A 15383-nucleotide genomic window follows, 5' to 3' on the forward strand; every position below is an offset into this window, starting at 1 on the left:
TCACAGTGTTGGTGTTCTCTGCTGCCATATATCCAGTGTAAATCCAGTGACGATATATGCTACTGTTATATGTCCACTGCTGCAGTATAACAATTATAACAACAACCTGTTGTGCTGCATCAGACCAGTGGTACTGTCCTGTGTCATCAGTAATTCCAGTGACGGTATACGCTGCTGCTATATGTCCACTGCTGCAGTATAACAGTTATAACAACAACCTGTTGTGCTGCACCAGACCAGTGGTAGTGTCCTGTGTCATCAGTAATTCCAGTGTCGATATACGCTGCTGCTATATGTCCACTGCTGCAGTATAATAATTATAACAACAACAACCTGTTGTGCTGTATCAGACCAGTGGTACTGTCCTGTGTCATCAGTAATTCCAGTGACGATATACGCTGCTGCTATATGTCCACTGCTGCAGTATAACAATTATGACAACAACCTGTTGTGCTGCATCAGACCAGTGGTAGTGTCCTGTGTCATCAGTAATTCCAGTGACGATATACGCTGCTGCTATATGTCCACTGCTGCAGTATAACAGTTATAACAACAACCTGTTGTGCTGCATCAGACCAGTGGTAGTGTCCTGTGTCATCAGTAATTCCAGTGACGATATACGCTGCTGCTATATGTCCACTGCTGCAGTATAACAGTTATAACAACAACCTGTTGTACTGCATCAGACCAGTGGTAGTGTCCTGTGTCATCAGTAATTCCAGTGACGATATACGTTGCTGCTATATGTCCACTGCTGCCGTACAATAATAATAACAACCACAAGTCCCTTACAGTGTTGTGTTGTGCTGCATCCCTTATAGTGTTGTGTTGTGCTGCATTAGACCAGTGGTAGTGTCCTGTCTCATCAGTCATTCCTGTGCCGCATATTGTCTCATATAACTCCTAAAAAATAATGGAGAACAAAAATTTTGAGGATAAAATAGGGAAAGATCAAGAAGAACCACTTCCTCCTAGTGCTGAAGTTGCTGCCACTAGCCATGACATAGACGATGAAAGACCATCAACGTCATCTGCCAAGGTTGATGCCCAATGTGATAGTAGAGGGCATGTAAAGTCCAAAAAGCCAAAGTTCAGTAAAAAGAACCAAAAAAAGAAATTGAAATGGTCTGAGGAGAAACATAAACTTGCCAATATGCCATTTACGACACAGAGTGACAAGGAACGGCTGAGGCCCTGGCCTATGGTGGTCATTCCGAGTTGATCGCTCGTTATTTTTTTTTCGCAACGGAGCGATTAGTCGCTAATGCGCATGCGCAATGTCCGCAGTGCGACTGCGCCAAGTAAATTTGCTAAGAAGTTAGGTATTTTACTCACGGCATTACAAGGTTTTTTCTTCGTTCTGGTGATCGGAGTGTGATTGACAGGAAGTGGGTGTTTCTGGGCGGAAACTGGCCGTTTTGTGGGTGTGTGCGAAAAAATAAGAATTTACTTACCGATAAATCTATTTCTCGTAGTCCGTAGTGGATGCTGGGAACTCCGTAAGGACCATGGGGAATAGCGGCTCCGCAGGAGACTGGGCACAAAAAGAAAGCTTTAGGACTACCTGGTGTGCACTGTCTCCTCCCCCTATGACCCTCCTCCAAGCCTCAGTTAGGATACTGTGCCCGGACGAGCGTACACAATAAGGAAGGATTTTGAATCCCGGGTAAGACTCATACCAGCCACACCAATCACACCGTACAACTTGTGATATGAAACCCAGTTAACAGCATGATAACAGAGGAGCCTCTGAATAGATGGCTCACAACAAGAACCCGATTAGTTAACAATAACTATATACAAGTATTGCAGACAATCCGCACTTGGGATGGGCGCCCAGCATCCACTACGGACTACGAGAAATAGAATTATCGGTAAGTAAATTCTTATTTTCTCTGACGTCCTAGTGGATGCTGGGAACTCCGTAAGGACCATGGGGATTATACCAAAGCTCCCAAACGGGCGGGAGAGTGCGGATGACTCTGCAGCACCGAATGAGAGAACTCAAGGTCCTCCTCAGCCAGGGTATCAAATTCATAGAATTTTGCAAACGTGTTTGCCCCTGACCAAGTAGCTGCTCGGCAAAGTTGTAAAGCCGAGACCCCTCGGGCAGCCGCCCAAGATGAGCCCACCTTCCTTGTGGAATGGGCTTTTATTGATTTAGGCTGCGGTCATCCTACCGCAGAATGCGCCAGCTGAATAGTGCTACAAATCCAGCGCGCAATAGACTGCTTAGAAGCAGGAGCACCCAGCTTGTTGGGTGCCATCAGGATAAACAGCGAGTCAGTTTTCCTGACTCCAGCCGTCCTGGAAAAATAAAATTTTCAGGGCCCTGACTACGTCCAGCAACTTGGAAACCTCCAAGTCCCTAGTAGCCGCAGGCACCACAATAGGTTGGTTCAAGTGAAAACCTGAGACCACCTTTGGGAGAAACTGAGGACGAGTCCTCAATTCTGCCCTATCCATATAGAAAATCAGATAAGGCTTTTACATGACAAAGCCGCCAATTCTGACACACGCCTGGCCAAGGCCAAGGCCAACAGCATGACCACTTTCCACGCGAGATACTTTAGCTCCGTGGTTTTCTCTATCGTCCTAGTGGATGCTGGGGTTCCTGAAAGGACCATGGGGAATAGCGGCTCCGCAGGAGACAGGGCACAAAAAGTAAAGCTTTAGGATCAGGTGGTGTGCACTGGCTCCTCCCCCTATGACCCTCCTCCAAGCCAGTTAGATTTTTGTGCCCGGCCGAGAAGGGTGCAATCTAGGTGGCTCTCCTAAAGAGCTGCTTAGGAAAGTTTAGCTTAGGTTTTTTATTTTACAGTGAGTCCTGCTGGCAACAGGATCACTGCAACGAGGGACTTAGGGGAGAAGAAGTGAACTCACCTGCGTGCAGGATGGATTGGCTTCTTGGCTACTGGACATCAGCTCCAGAGGGACGATCACAGGTACAGCCTGGATGGTCACCGGAGCCTTGCCGCCGGCCCCCTTGCAGATGCTGAAGTAAGAAGAGGTCCAGAATCGGCGGCAGAAGACTCCTCAGTCTTCTAAAGGTAGCGCACAGCACTGCAGCTGTGCGCCATTTTCCTCTCAGCACACTTCACACGGCAGTCACTGAGGGTGCAGGGCGCTGGGAGGGGGGCGCCCTGGGAGGCAAATGAATACCTATTTTGGCTAAAAATACCTCACATATAGCCTCCGGAGGCTATATGGAGATATTTAACCCCTGCCAGAATCCGTTAAGAGCGGGAGACGAGGCCGCCGAAAAAGGGGCGGGGCCTATCTCCTCAGCACACAGCGCCATTTTCCCTCACAGAAAGGCTGGAGGGAAGGCTCCCAGGCTCTCCCCTGCACTGCACTACAGAAACAGGGTTAAAACAGAGAGGGGGGGCACTAATTTGGCGATATGCTTATATATATATTAAGATGCTATAAGGGAAAACACTTATATAAGGTTGTCCCTATATAATTATAGCGTTTTTGGTGTGTGCTGGCAAACTCTCCCTCTGTCTCTCCAAAGGGCTAGTGGGTCCTGTCCTCTATCAGAGCATTCCCTGTGTGTGTGCTGTGTGTCGGTACGTGTGTGTCGACAGGTAGGAGGACGATGTTGGTGAGGAGGCGGAGCAATTGCCTGTAATGGTGATGTCACTCTCTAGGGAGTCGACACCGGAATGGATGGCTTATTTAGGAAATTACGTGATAATGTCAACACGCTGCAAGGTCGGTTGACGACATGAGACGGCCGACAAACAATTAGTACGGTCCAGACGTCTCAAAAACACCGTCAAGGGTTTTAAAACGCCCGTTTACTTTAGTCGGTCGACACAGACACAGACAGGGACACTGAATCCAGTGTCGACGGTGAATAAACAAACGTATTCCTTATTAGGGCCACACGTTAAAGGCAATGAAGGAGGTGTTACGTATTTCTGATACTACAAGTACCACAAAAGAGGGTATTATGTGGGATGTGAAAAAACTACCATAGTTTTTCCTGAATCAGATAAATTAAATAAAGTGTGTGATGATGCGTGGGTTCCCCCCGATAGAAAATTATGGGCGGTATACCCTTTCCCGCCAGAAGTTAGGGCGCGTTGGGAAACACCCTTTAAGGTGGATAAGGCGCTCACACGCTTATCAAAACAAGTGGCGGTACCGTCTATAGATAGGGCCGTCCTCAAGGACCAGCTGACAAGGCTGGAAAATATAATAAAAAGTATATACACACATACTGGTGTTATACTGCGGCCAGCGATCGCCTCAGCCTGGATGTGCAGAGCTAGGGTGGCTTGGTCGGATTCCCTGACTAAAAATATTGATACCCTTGACAGGGACAGTATTTTATTGACTATAGAGCATTTCTATATATGCGAGATGCACAGAGGGATATTTGCACTCTGGCATCATGAATAAACGCGATGTCCATAACTGCCAGAAGATGTTATGGACACGACAGTGGTCAGGTGATGCAGATTCCAAACGGCACAGTATGGCCGTATACAGGAAGAGGACTTGTTTGGGGTCGGTCCATCGGACCTGGTGGTCACGGCAACTGCTGGAAAATCCACCGTTTTTTACCCTAAGTCACATCTCTGCAGAAAAAGACACCGTCTTTTCAGCCTCAGTCCTCTCGTCCCTATAAGATCATATCTGCCCAGGGATAGAGGAAAGGGAAGAAGACTGCAGCAGGCAGCCCATTCCCAGGAACAGAAGCGTTCCACCGCGTCTGACAAGTTCTCAGCATGGCGCTGAGACCGTACAGGACCCCTGGATCCTACAAGTAGTATCCCGGGGGTACAGATGGGAATGTCGAGACGTTTCCCCTTCGCAGGCTCCTGAAGTCTGCTTTACCAAGTCTCCCTCCGACAAGGAGGTAGTATGGGAAAAAATTCACAAGCTGTATTCCCAGCAGGTGATAATTAAATTACCCCTCCTACTACAGAAAAGGGGTATTATTCCACACTATATTGTGGTACTGAAGCCAGAAGGCTAGGTGAGACTTATTCTAAAAATTTGTTTTTGAACACTTACAAAGGTTCAAATTAAGATGAAGTCACTCAGAGCAGTGATAACGAACCAGGAATAAGGGGACTATATAGTGTCCCGGGACATCAGGGATGCTTACCTCTATGTCCCAAATTTGCCCTTCTCACTAAGGGTACCTCAGGTTCGTGGTGCAGAACTGTCACTATCAGTTTCAGACGCTGCCGTTTGGATTGTCCACGGCACCCTGGGGTCTTTACCAAGGTAATGGCCGAATTGATGATTCTTCTTCGAAGAAAAGGCGTCTTAATTATCCCTTACTTGGACGATCTCCTGATAGGGGCATAGTCCAGGGAACAGTTGGAGGTCGGAGTAGCACTATCTCGGATACTGCTACAATCAGCACGGGTGGATTCTAAATATTCCAAAATCGCAGCTGATCCCGACGACACGTCTGCTGTGCCTAGGGATGATTCTGGACACAGTCCAGAAAAAGGTGTTTCTCCCGGAAGAGAAAGCCAGGGAGTTATCCGAGCAAGTCAGGAACCTCCTAAAAACAGTGCATCATTGCACAAGGGTCCTGGTAAAAATGGTGGCTTCCTACGAAGCAATTCCATTCGGCAGATTTCACGTAAGAACTTTTCAGTGGGATCTGCTGGACAAATGGTCCGGATCGCATCTTCAGATGCATCAGCGGATAACCCAATATCCAAGGACAAGGGTGTCTCTCCTGTGGTGGTTATAGAGTGCTCATCTTCTAGAGGGCAGCAGATTCGGCATTCAGGATTGGATGCTGGTAACCACGGAGCCCAGCCTGAGAGGCTGGGGAGCAGTCACACAAGGAAAAAATTTCCAGGGAGTGTGATCAAGTATGGAGACTTTTCTCCACATAAATATACTGGAGCTAAGGGTAAATTTATAATGCTCTAAGCTTAGCAAGACCTCTGCTTCAAGGTCAGCCGGTATTGATCCAGTGGGAAAAACATCACGGCAGTCGCCCACGTAAACAGACAGGGCGACACAAGAAGCAGGAGGGCAATGGCAGAAACTGCAAGGACTTTTCGCTGGGCGGAAAATCATGTGATAACACTGTCAGCAGTTTTTCATCCCGGGAATGGAAACTGGGAAGCAGACTTCCTCAGCACGACCTCCACCCGGGAGAGTGGAAACTTCATTGAGAAGTTTTTTCCACATGATTGTAAACCGTTGGGAAATACCAAAGGTGGACATGATGGCGTCCCGTCTGAACAAAAAACGGGACAGGTATTGCGCCAGGTCAAGAGACCCTCAGGCAATAGATGTGGACGTTCTGGTAACACCGTGGGTGTACCAGTCGGTGTATGTGTTCCCTCCTCTGCTTCTCATACCTAAGGTGCTGAGAATTATAAGACGTAGAGGAGTAAGAACTATACTCATGGCTCCGGATTGGCCAAGAAGGACTTGGTACCCGGAACTTCAAGAGATGCTTACAGAGGTCTTATGGCCTCTGCCGCTAAGAAGGGACTTGCTTCAGCAAGTACCATGTCTGTTCCAAGACTTACCGCAGCTGCGTTTGTCGGCATGGCGATGGAAAGCCGGATCCTAAGGGAAAAAAGGCATTCCGGAAGAGGTCATTCCTACCCTGGTCAAAGCCAGAAAGGAGGTGACCGCACAACATTATCACCACGTGTGGCGAAAATATGTTGCGTGGTGTGAGGCCAGGAAGGCCCCACAAAGAAATTTCAACTCGGTCGTTTCCTGCATTTCCTGCAAACAGGAGTGTCTATGGGCCTCAAATTGGGGTCCATTAAGGTTCAAATTCGGCCCTGTAAATTTTCTTCCAGAAAGAATTGGCTTCAGTTCCTGAAGTCCAGAAGTTTGTCAAGGGAGTATTGCATATACAAACCCCTTTTTTGTGCCTCCAGTGGCACTGTGGGATCTCAACGTAGTTCTGGGATTCCTCAAATCACATTGGTTTAAAACCAGTCAAATATGTGGATTTGAAGCATCTCACATAAAAAGTGACCATGCTCTTGGCCCTGGCCTGGACCAGGCGAGTGTCAAATTGGTGGTTTTTTCTCAAAAAAGCCCATATCTGTTTGTCCATTCGGACAGGGCAGAGCTGCGGACTCGTCCCCAGTTCTCTCCCTAAGGTGGTGTCAGTGTTTCACCTGAACCAGCTTATTGTGGTGCCTTGCACCTACTAGGGACTTGGAGGACTCCAAGTTGCTAGGAGTTGTCAGGGCCCTGAAAATATGTTCCAGGACAGCTGGAGTCAGAAAATCTGACTCGCTGTTTATACTGTATGCACCCAACAAGTTGGGTGCGCCTGCTTCTAAGCAGGCGATTGCTCGTTGGATTTGTAACACAATTCAACTTGCACATTCTGAGGCAGGCCTGCCACAGTCTAAATCGGTTAAGGCCCATTCCACAAGGAAGGTGGGCTCATCTTGGGCGGCTGCCCGAGAGGTCTCGGCATTACAACTCTGCCGAGCAGCTACGTGGTCAGGGGAGAACACGTTTGTAAAATTCTACAAATTTGATATCCTGGCAAAAGAGGACCTGGAGTTCTCTCATTCGGTGCTGCAGAGTCATCCGCACTCTCCCGCCCGTTTGGGAGCTTTGGTATAATCCCCATGGTCCTTTCAGGAACCCCAGCATCCACTAGGACGATAGAGAAAATAAGAATTTACTTACCGATAATTCTATTTCTCGGAGTCCGTAGTGGATGCTGGGCGCCCATCCCAAGTGCGGATTATCTGCAATACTTGTACATAGTTACAAAAATCGGGTTATTATTGTTGTGAGCCATCTTTTCAGAGGCTCCGCTGTTATCATACTGTTAACTGGGTTTAGATCACAAGTTGTACGGTGTGATTGGTGTGGCTGGTATGAGTCTTACCCGGGATTCATAATTCCTCCCTTATTGTGTACGCTCGTCCGGGCACAGTACCTAACTGGCTTGGAGGAGGGTCATAGGGGGAGGAGCCAGTGCACACCACCTGATCCTAAAGCTTTACTTTTTGTGCCCTGTCTCCTGCGGAGCCGCTATTCCCCATGGTCCTTTCAGGAACCCCAGCATCCACTACGGACTCCGAGAAATAGAATTATCGGTAAGTAAATTCTTATTTTAAGTGGCTCAACCAATGCGACTTTAAGAAATCCAACACCACGTTGAGATCCAAAAAGTGCCACAGGAGGCACAAAAGGAGGCTGAATATGTAGTACTCCTTTAACCAAAGTCTCAACTTCAGGCAGTGAAGCCAGTTCTTTCTGGAAGAAAATCGACAGAGCCGAAATCTGGACCTTGATGGAACCCAATTTGAGGCCCAAACGTCACCCCTGCTTGCAGGAAGTGCAGGAATCGACATAGTTGAAATTCCTCCGTCGGGGCCTTCATGGCCTCCCACCAAGCAATACATTTTCGCCAAACGCGGCGATAATGTCTTGCGGTGACATCCTTCCTGGCTATGATCAGGGTAGGGATGACTTCCTTCGGAATACCCTTTTCCTTTAGGATCCGGTGTTCTACCGCCATGCCGTCAAACGCAGCCGCGGTAAGTCTTGGAACAGACAGGGTCCCTGCTGCAGCAGGTCTTGTCTAAGCGGCAGAGACCAAGGGTCCTCTGCCAGCATCTCTTGAAGTTCCGGGTACCAAGCTCTTCATGGCCAATCCGGAACCCCGAGTATGGTTTTTACTCCTCGCCTTCTTATTATTCTCAGTACCTTGGGTATGAGAGGTAGAGGAGGAGACACATAAACCGACTGGTACACCCACGGTGTCACTAGAGCGTCCCCAGCGATCGCCTGAGGGTCCCTTGACCTGGCGCAATATCTTTTCAACTTCTTGTTGAGGCGGGACGCCATCATGTCCACCCGTGGTCATTCCCAACGGTTTACCCGCATTTGGAAAACTTCTGAATGAAGTCCCCAATCTCCTGGGTGTAGGTCGCCCATCGGAGAATCCTTGTGGCTTCTGCCATCGCCATCCTGCTTCTTGTGCCGCCCTGTCTGTTTACATGGGCGACCGCCGGGATGTCGTCTGATTGGATCAGTACCGGCTGGTTCTGAAGCAGGGGCCTTGCTTGGCTTAGGGCATTGTAAATGGCCCTTCGCTGCAGAATATTTATGTGAAGTGAAATCTCCTTGGAAATTTCTTCCCTGTGTGACTGCCCCCCAGCCCCGAAGGCTGGCATCCGTGGTCACCAGGACCCAGTCCTGTATTCCGGATCTGCGGCCCTCTAGTAGATGAGCCCTCTGCAGCCACCACAGCAGCGACACCCTGTTTCTTTCTGACAGGGTTATCCGCTGTTGTATCTGTAGATGGGACCCGGACCATTAGTCCCACAGGTCCCACTGGAACGTCCTTGCGTAGAGTCTTCCGAATGGAATTATGCTTCGTACGAAGCTACCATTTTTCCAAGGACTCGTGTGCATTGATGTACCGACACCTGTCCTGGTTATAGGATGTCTCTGACTAGAGATGACAACTCCTCGGCTTTTTCCACTGGAAGAAACACTCTTTTCTGGTCTGCGTTCAGAAACATTTCCAGGAACAGAAGACGTGTCGTCGGGACCAGCTGTGACTTTGGAATATTGAGAATCCAGTCGTGCTGTTGTAGCACTTCCCGAGAGAGTGCTACCCCCACTACCAACTGTTCTTTGGACCTCGCCTTTATCAGGAGATCGTCCAAGTACGGGATAATAAAAACTTCCTTCTTGCGAAGGAGTATCATCACTTCTGCCATTACCTAGGTAAAGACCTTCGGTGCCGTGGACAACTCCACCGGCCGCGTCTGGAACGGATAGTGACAGTCCTGTACCACATATCTGAGGTACTCCTGGTGAGGAGGGTAAATGGGGACATGCAGGTACGCATCCTTGATGTCCAGGGAGACCCTGTAATCCCCCTCGTCCAGGCTCGTAATATCCGCCCTGAGCGATTCCATCTTGAACTTGAATCTTCTGATATAAAAGTTCAAGTATTTTAATTTCAAGATGGGTCTCACCGAAACGTTTCGGTACCACAACCACTGTGGAATAGTAACCCCTTCCTTGCTGAAGGAGGGGCACCTTGACAATCACTTGTTGTGATTATAGTGTTGAATATCCACCAACACCGTCTCCCTGGCAGAGGGAGGTGCCGGTAAGGCAGATTTTAGGAAACGGCGGGGGGAAGAACGTCTCGAACTCCAGCCTGTACCCCTGAGATACTACTTGAAGGACCCAGGGATCCATGTGAGAGAGCCCACTGTCCGCTGAAATTTCTGAGACGGGCCCCCACCGTACCCGGGTCCGCCTGAGCAGCCCCCGCACCATGCTGTGGACCTACCGGACGCAGGGAGGATTTCTGCTCTTGGGAACTAGCTGTGTGTTGCAGCTTTTTCCTCTACTTTTGCCTCTCGGCAGAAAGGATGAGCCTCTAGCCCTCTTGCTTTTCTGGGGCCGAAAGGACTGTACTTGATGATACGGTGCATTCTTTTGTTGTGGGGTAGCCTGTGGCAAAAAAATCGATTTCCCAACAGTAGCTGTGGAAACGAGGTCTGAAAAACCACCCCCAAACAGTTTTACCCCCTTATAGGGCAACTTCCATGTGCCGATTCGAGTCGGCATCGCCTGACCATTGCCAAGTCCATAACCCCCGTCTGGCGGCAATTGACCTAGCGCTTATTTTTGATGCCAGCCGGCAAATATCCCTCTGTGCATCACGTATGTATAAGACCACGTCTTTTATATGCTCTATTTTCAGCAAAATATTGTCCCTATCCATAGTTATTTTCCGACAGGGAATCTGACCACGCAGCGGGAGCACTGCACATCCATGCCGAAGCAACGGCTGGTCGCAATATAATGCCCTAGTGTGTGACTATATCTTATAGGGTAACCTCCTGCTTTCTATCAGCAGGTCCCTTCAGGGCGGCCGTATCCGGAGACGGTAGTGCCACCTTTTCTGATAAGCGTGTAAGCGCTGTATCTACCCTATGGGGTGTTTCCCCGCGTGACCTATCCTCTGGCGGGAAAGGGTACGCTGCCAATAACCGTTTTAGAAATTATCAATTTCTTACCGGGGGAAGACCACTCTTCCTCACACACCTCATTTAATTTCTCAGATGCAGGAAAAACTACTAATAGTTTTCTCTCACCAAACACAATACCCTTTTATGTGGTACCTGGGGTATAATCATAAATGTGTAATACATTTTTCATTGCCTCAATCCTGTAACGGGTGGACCTATTTGGAGGGTACACCAGTCTCATCGACGTCGACACTGGAGTCAGTATCCGTGTCGACATCTGTGTCTGTTATCTGAGGTAGCGGGCGATTTTAGAGCCCCCCATGACATTTGAGACGCTGGAACAGGCACAAGCTGAGTAGCCGGCTGTTCTGTGTCGTCGACCTTTTATGTAAGGAGTTGACAATTTCACGTAATCTTTCCATAAGTTCAACCACACCGGTGTCGACCCCGCAAGGGGTGACAACATATTTACAGGCATTCGCTCCGCCTCCACCTCATTATCCTCCACATACCTGTCGACACAGCCGTACCGACACACAGCACACACACAGGGAATGCTCTGATAGAGGACAGGACCCCACAAAGCCCTTTGGGGAAACAGAGGGAGAGTATGCCAGCACACACCAGGGCGCTATATATCACAGGGATAGCACCTATAAAAAGTGTTTTCCCTTATAGCTGCATATATATATGTATACTGCGCCTAAATTGTGCCCCCCCTCTCTTTTTAACCCTTTCTGTAGTGTATTAACTGCAGGGGAGAGCCAGGGAGCTTCCCTCCAACGGAGCTGTGAGGGAAAAATGGCGCCAGTGTGCTGAGGAGATAGCTCCGCCCCTTTTTCACGGACTTTTCTCCCGCATTTTTCTGGATTCTGGCAGGGGTTAATGTACATCCATATAGCCCTGGGGGTTATATGTGATGTATTTTTGCCAGCCAAGGTGTTAATATTGCTGCTCAGGGCGCCCCCCCCCAGCGCCCTGCACCCATCAGTGACCGCAGTGTGAGGTGTGCATGAGGAGCAATGGCGCACAGCTGCAGTGCTGTGCGCTACCTTGATGAAGACTGATGTCTTCTGCCGCCGATTTTCCGGACCTCTTCTTGCTTCTGGCTCTGTAAGGGGGCCGGCGGCGCGGCTCTGGGACCGGACTCCGAGGCTGGGCCTGTGTTCGATCCCTCTGGAGCTAATGGTGTCCAGTAGCCTAAGAAGCCCAAGCTGGCTGCAAGCAGGCAGGTTCGCTTCTTCTCCCCTTAGTCCCTCGATGCAGTGAGCCTGTTGCCAGCAGGTCTCACTGAAAATAAAAAACCTAAAACTAACTTTTATCTAAGAAGCTCAGGAGAGCCCCCTAGATTGCACCGTGCTCGGTCGGGCACAAAAATCTAACTGAGGCTTGGAGGAGGGTCATAGGGGGAGGAGCCAGTGCACACCAGGTAGTCCTAAAGCTTTCTTTTTGTGCCCAGTCTCCTGCGGAGCCGCTATTCCCCATGGTCCTTACGGAGTTCCCAGCATCCACTAGGACGTCAGAGAAAACGCTACCGTTTCTGGGAAAAACGCGGGAGTGGCTGGAGAAACGAGGGAGTGTCTGGGTGAACGCTGGGTGTGTTTGTGACGTCAAACCAGGAACGAAACTGACTGAACTGATCGCAGTGGCAGAGTAAGTCTCGAGCTACTCAGAAACTGCTAAGAACTGTCTATTCGCAAATCTGCTAATCTTTCGTTCACAAATCTACTATGCTAAGATTCACTCCAAGTAGGCGGCGGCTTAGCGTGTGCAAAGCTGCTAAAAGCAGCTTGCGAGCGAACAACTCGGAATGAGGGCCTATGTTCATGACTAGTGGTTCAGCTTCACATGACGATGGAAGCCCTCATAACTGAGGCCTTGACACTTATGTTGGTGTTAGACGTGCGTCCGGTATCCACCATTAGTGCAGTGGGAGTTAGACAATTGATGGAGGTATTGTGTCCCCGGTAACAAATCCCATCTAGATTCCACTTTAATAGGCAGGCGATAGCAAGATTTTGCAATTTAATTCCAGTGATTTGGACGTATAATTACAGTGATTTTTCCAATTAATTTTAGTGATTTATAATTATTAATTACCGTGATCTTGCCAATTAATTTCAGTGATTTATAATTATTAAATTACAGTGATCTTGCCATTTAATTCCAGTGATTTGGACGTATAATTTCAGTTGGTGTTGCTTTGCTTAGTCATACAACTACCTCATTGCACCTCTTCGACATCTTTGCATGAGGTGCTGTTTGGGGCCTAGTTTTTGAAAAGTGCCATCGTGTGTGACACTGCCGTATGAGTCCAGGGGTACTGCTGTATTAGTCCTGGGGTACTGCCGTATAAGTCCACAAATTGCAGATTTTTTTTAAAGTGACTGGAGCGTGCTGGAGATGCTGTCAGTGGATCGAACAATTGCGGCCCACTCTCGACATTCAGCCACTGTGTGATTCTACTAGATGGGCCAGGTGGTTGTGTCGCTTGGCATAGTCATACAACTACCTCATTGCAATTCTTTTTCTTCTTTGAATGATGTGCTGTTTGGGGCCTTTTTTCATATCTGTCCTCCTGTCTGACACTGCAGTGCCACTCCTAGATGGGCCAGGTGTTTGTGTTGTTCACTTGTGTCGCTTAGCTTAGTCATCCAGCAACCTCGGTGCAACCTTTTGGCCTAAAAACAATATTGTGAGGTGTGAGGTGTTCAGACTAGACTGGAAATGAGTGGAAATGATTATTATTGTGGTTAATAATACCATAGGAGCAAAATTACCCCTAAATTCTGTGATTTTAGCTGTTTTTATGTGTTTTTCAAAAATCATCCAGATCCAAAACCAAAACACAAAAGGGTGGCTTGGCAAAACCAAGCCAAAACCAAAACACGAAAGTGCAATTAGAACCAAAACCAAAACACGAAAAGTGCCCGCCGCACATATCTACTTTTCATATACAGCCTACACTGCCATTTTACAGTTTGAATTTTGGAAGTGGAAGACTACTGTCTCACACTGTGGCACTCTAACACAGTCTCAAGATAGCTCCAGACATGCTCAGTAGTAGCCTCGGTGACCATCTTGGTACAGGGAATGAAGCTTCCTTCAAGTAGTAGCAACATAAAGCCTATGCAGTGGTGCACTCTACTTTCAACAATTAGTATGTAAAGTAAAACCCTTTTCGGTCAAAGAATAATACAGAGGATAATATCAATTTATAAGAATAAGTAGCAGTGAGTCACAAAATCAAGCACAGGATACAGCCCTGACTAGTGAGAGCTACAGTAACAGATTATATGCACATAAGTACCGGCAAGAGGTGATGCCAAGTGGGCTAGCTTTTATTGTTACAATACCAGATTGCTCTTGCCATTGTACTAAATGGCATGCACCTAGAATTGTATTACAGTACTTACTATAACAACTGCTGCGCTGAGTCTTGGATTTTTTGGTCAGTAATGTTGAAATGTTCATTTTCCAGCAATGACTTCTGTGTTTCTGCTGGATGTGGACAACACGTGACATGTTCAAGCACATCTTCTGTTCTACTATTGTCTGTATTTTTGCAAAAAAAGAAAATGAAAAGGAAAAAACAGTTTTCGAATAAATTATACGTTAAATTATTAACAGAAATCCCTGAAAAAGTAAGGTGTGCATTTCAATACATATTTTTACGTTAGCATTTTCACACATTGTATTCAAATGTTTGAAAAGTCGGTTGGGTGTCTGTTTTTTTCCTGTATATTAGATGGGAAAAAACAGACACCCAACTGACTTTTCAAACAACTGAATATCCCCCAAATCTTTATTGTTTCCACATAAGATGTGATGAATGCAGGATGGCACTATCTTAAGTACAGGGAAGGAAAGGGTAAAATACATTTTAAAGCCAGGGTGGTAACGATGGGTGTGCAACCGGAGCAGTATAAGATTCTTAATTCGAACCTAAAAAAAGAGCAAAATTCTTTATGAAATGTATATACTGTATATGAGGCCTTTGTTTTTTTGGTAGTAGAAGTAGACTAATTTTAAAGGAATAGGCCCATCCCGCTATTCAAAACTGACATTTCCCAAACACTTTTAGTGCCGAAACTGTTCAGCTGCCGGATGCCAGCTGAACGCAGACATTTTTTTTTAAGGGGCAATCACTTACAAGGCAAAACCATGAATTGTAAGTGATTGTCCCTTTAAAAGAACGTCCGAGATTGGCCGGCATCCCGTACTGCCACCGAACTAGGGCGGCATTACATCCGGACCCAGGAGTCAAAAACAGGATTTTGATACCTACCGGTAAATCCTTTTCTCCTAGTCCGTAGAGGATGCTGGGATCCACTTCATGACCATGGGGTATAGACGGTTCCGCAGGAGCCATGGGCACTCTTAAGACTTTTCATTGGGTGTGAACTG

At 47.7% G+C, this 15383-nt stretch overlaps 1 protein-coding gene across 1 annotated transcript in view; it reads right to left on the bottom strand.

The window, feature by feature from the left end:
* The window catches only part of PCNX2 (pecanex 2), an 809726-nt gene that overhangs the window by 557428 nt on the left and 236915 nt on the right, over positions 1-15383 (bottom strand). The window contains exon 6 of the mRNA XM_063917734.1: positions 14393-14531. Coding sequence (XP_063773804.1) covers positions 14393-14531 — 139 coding nt within the window. The remainder of the gene's footprint in view (positions 1-14392; positions 14532-15383) is intronic.

Source organism: Pseudophryne corroboree, chromosome 4 (assembly GCF_028390025.1).
Source record: "Pseudophryne corroboree isolate aPseCor3 chromosome 4, aPseCor3.hap2, whole genome shotgun sequence".
NCBI classification, from domain to species: Eukaryota; Metazoa; Chordata; class Amphibia; order Anura; family Myobatrachidae; genus Pseudophryne; species Pseudophryne corroboree.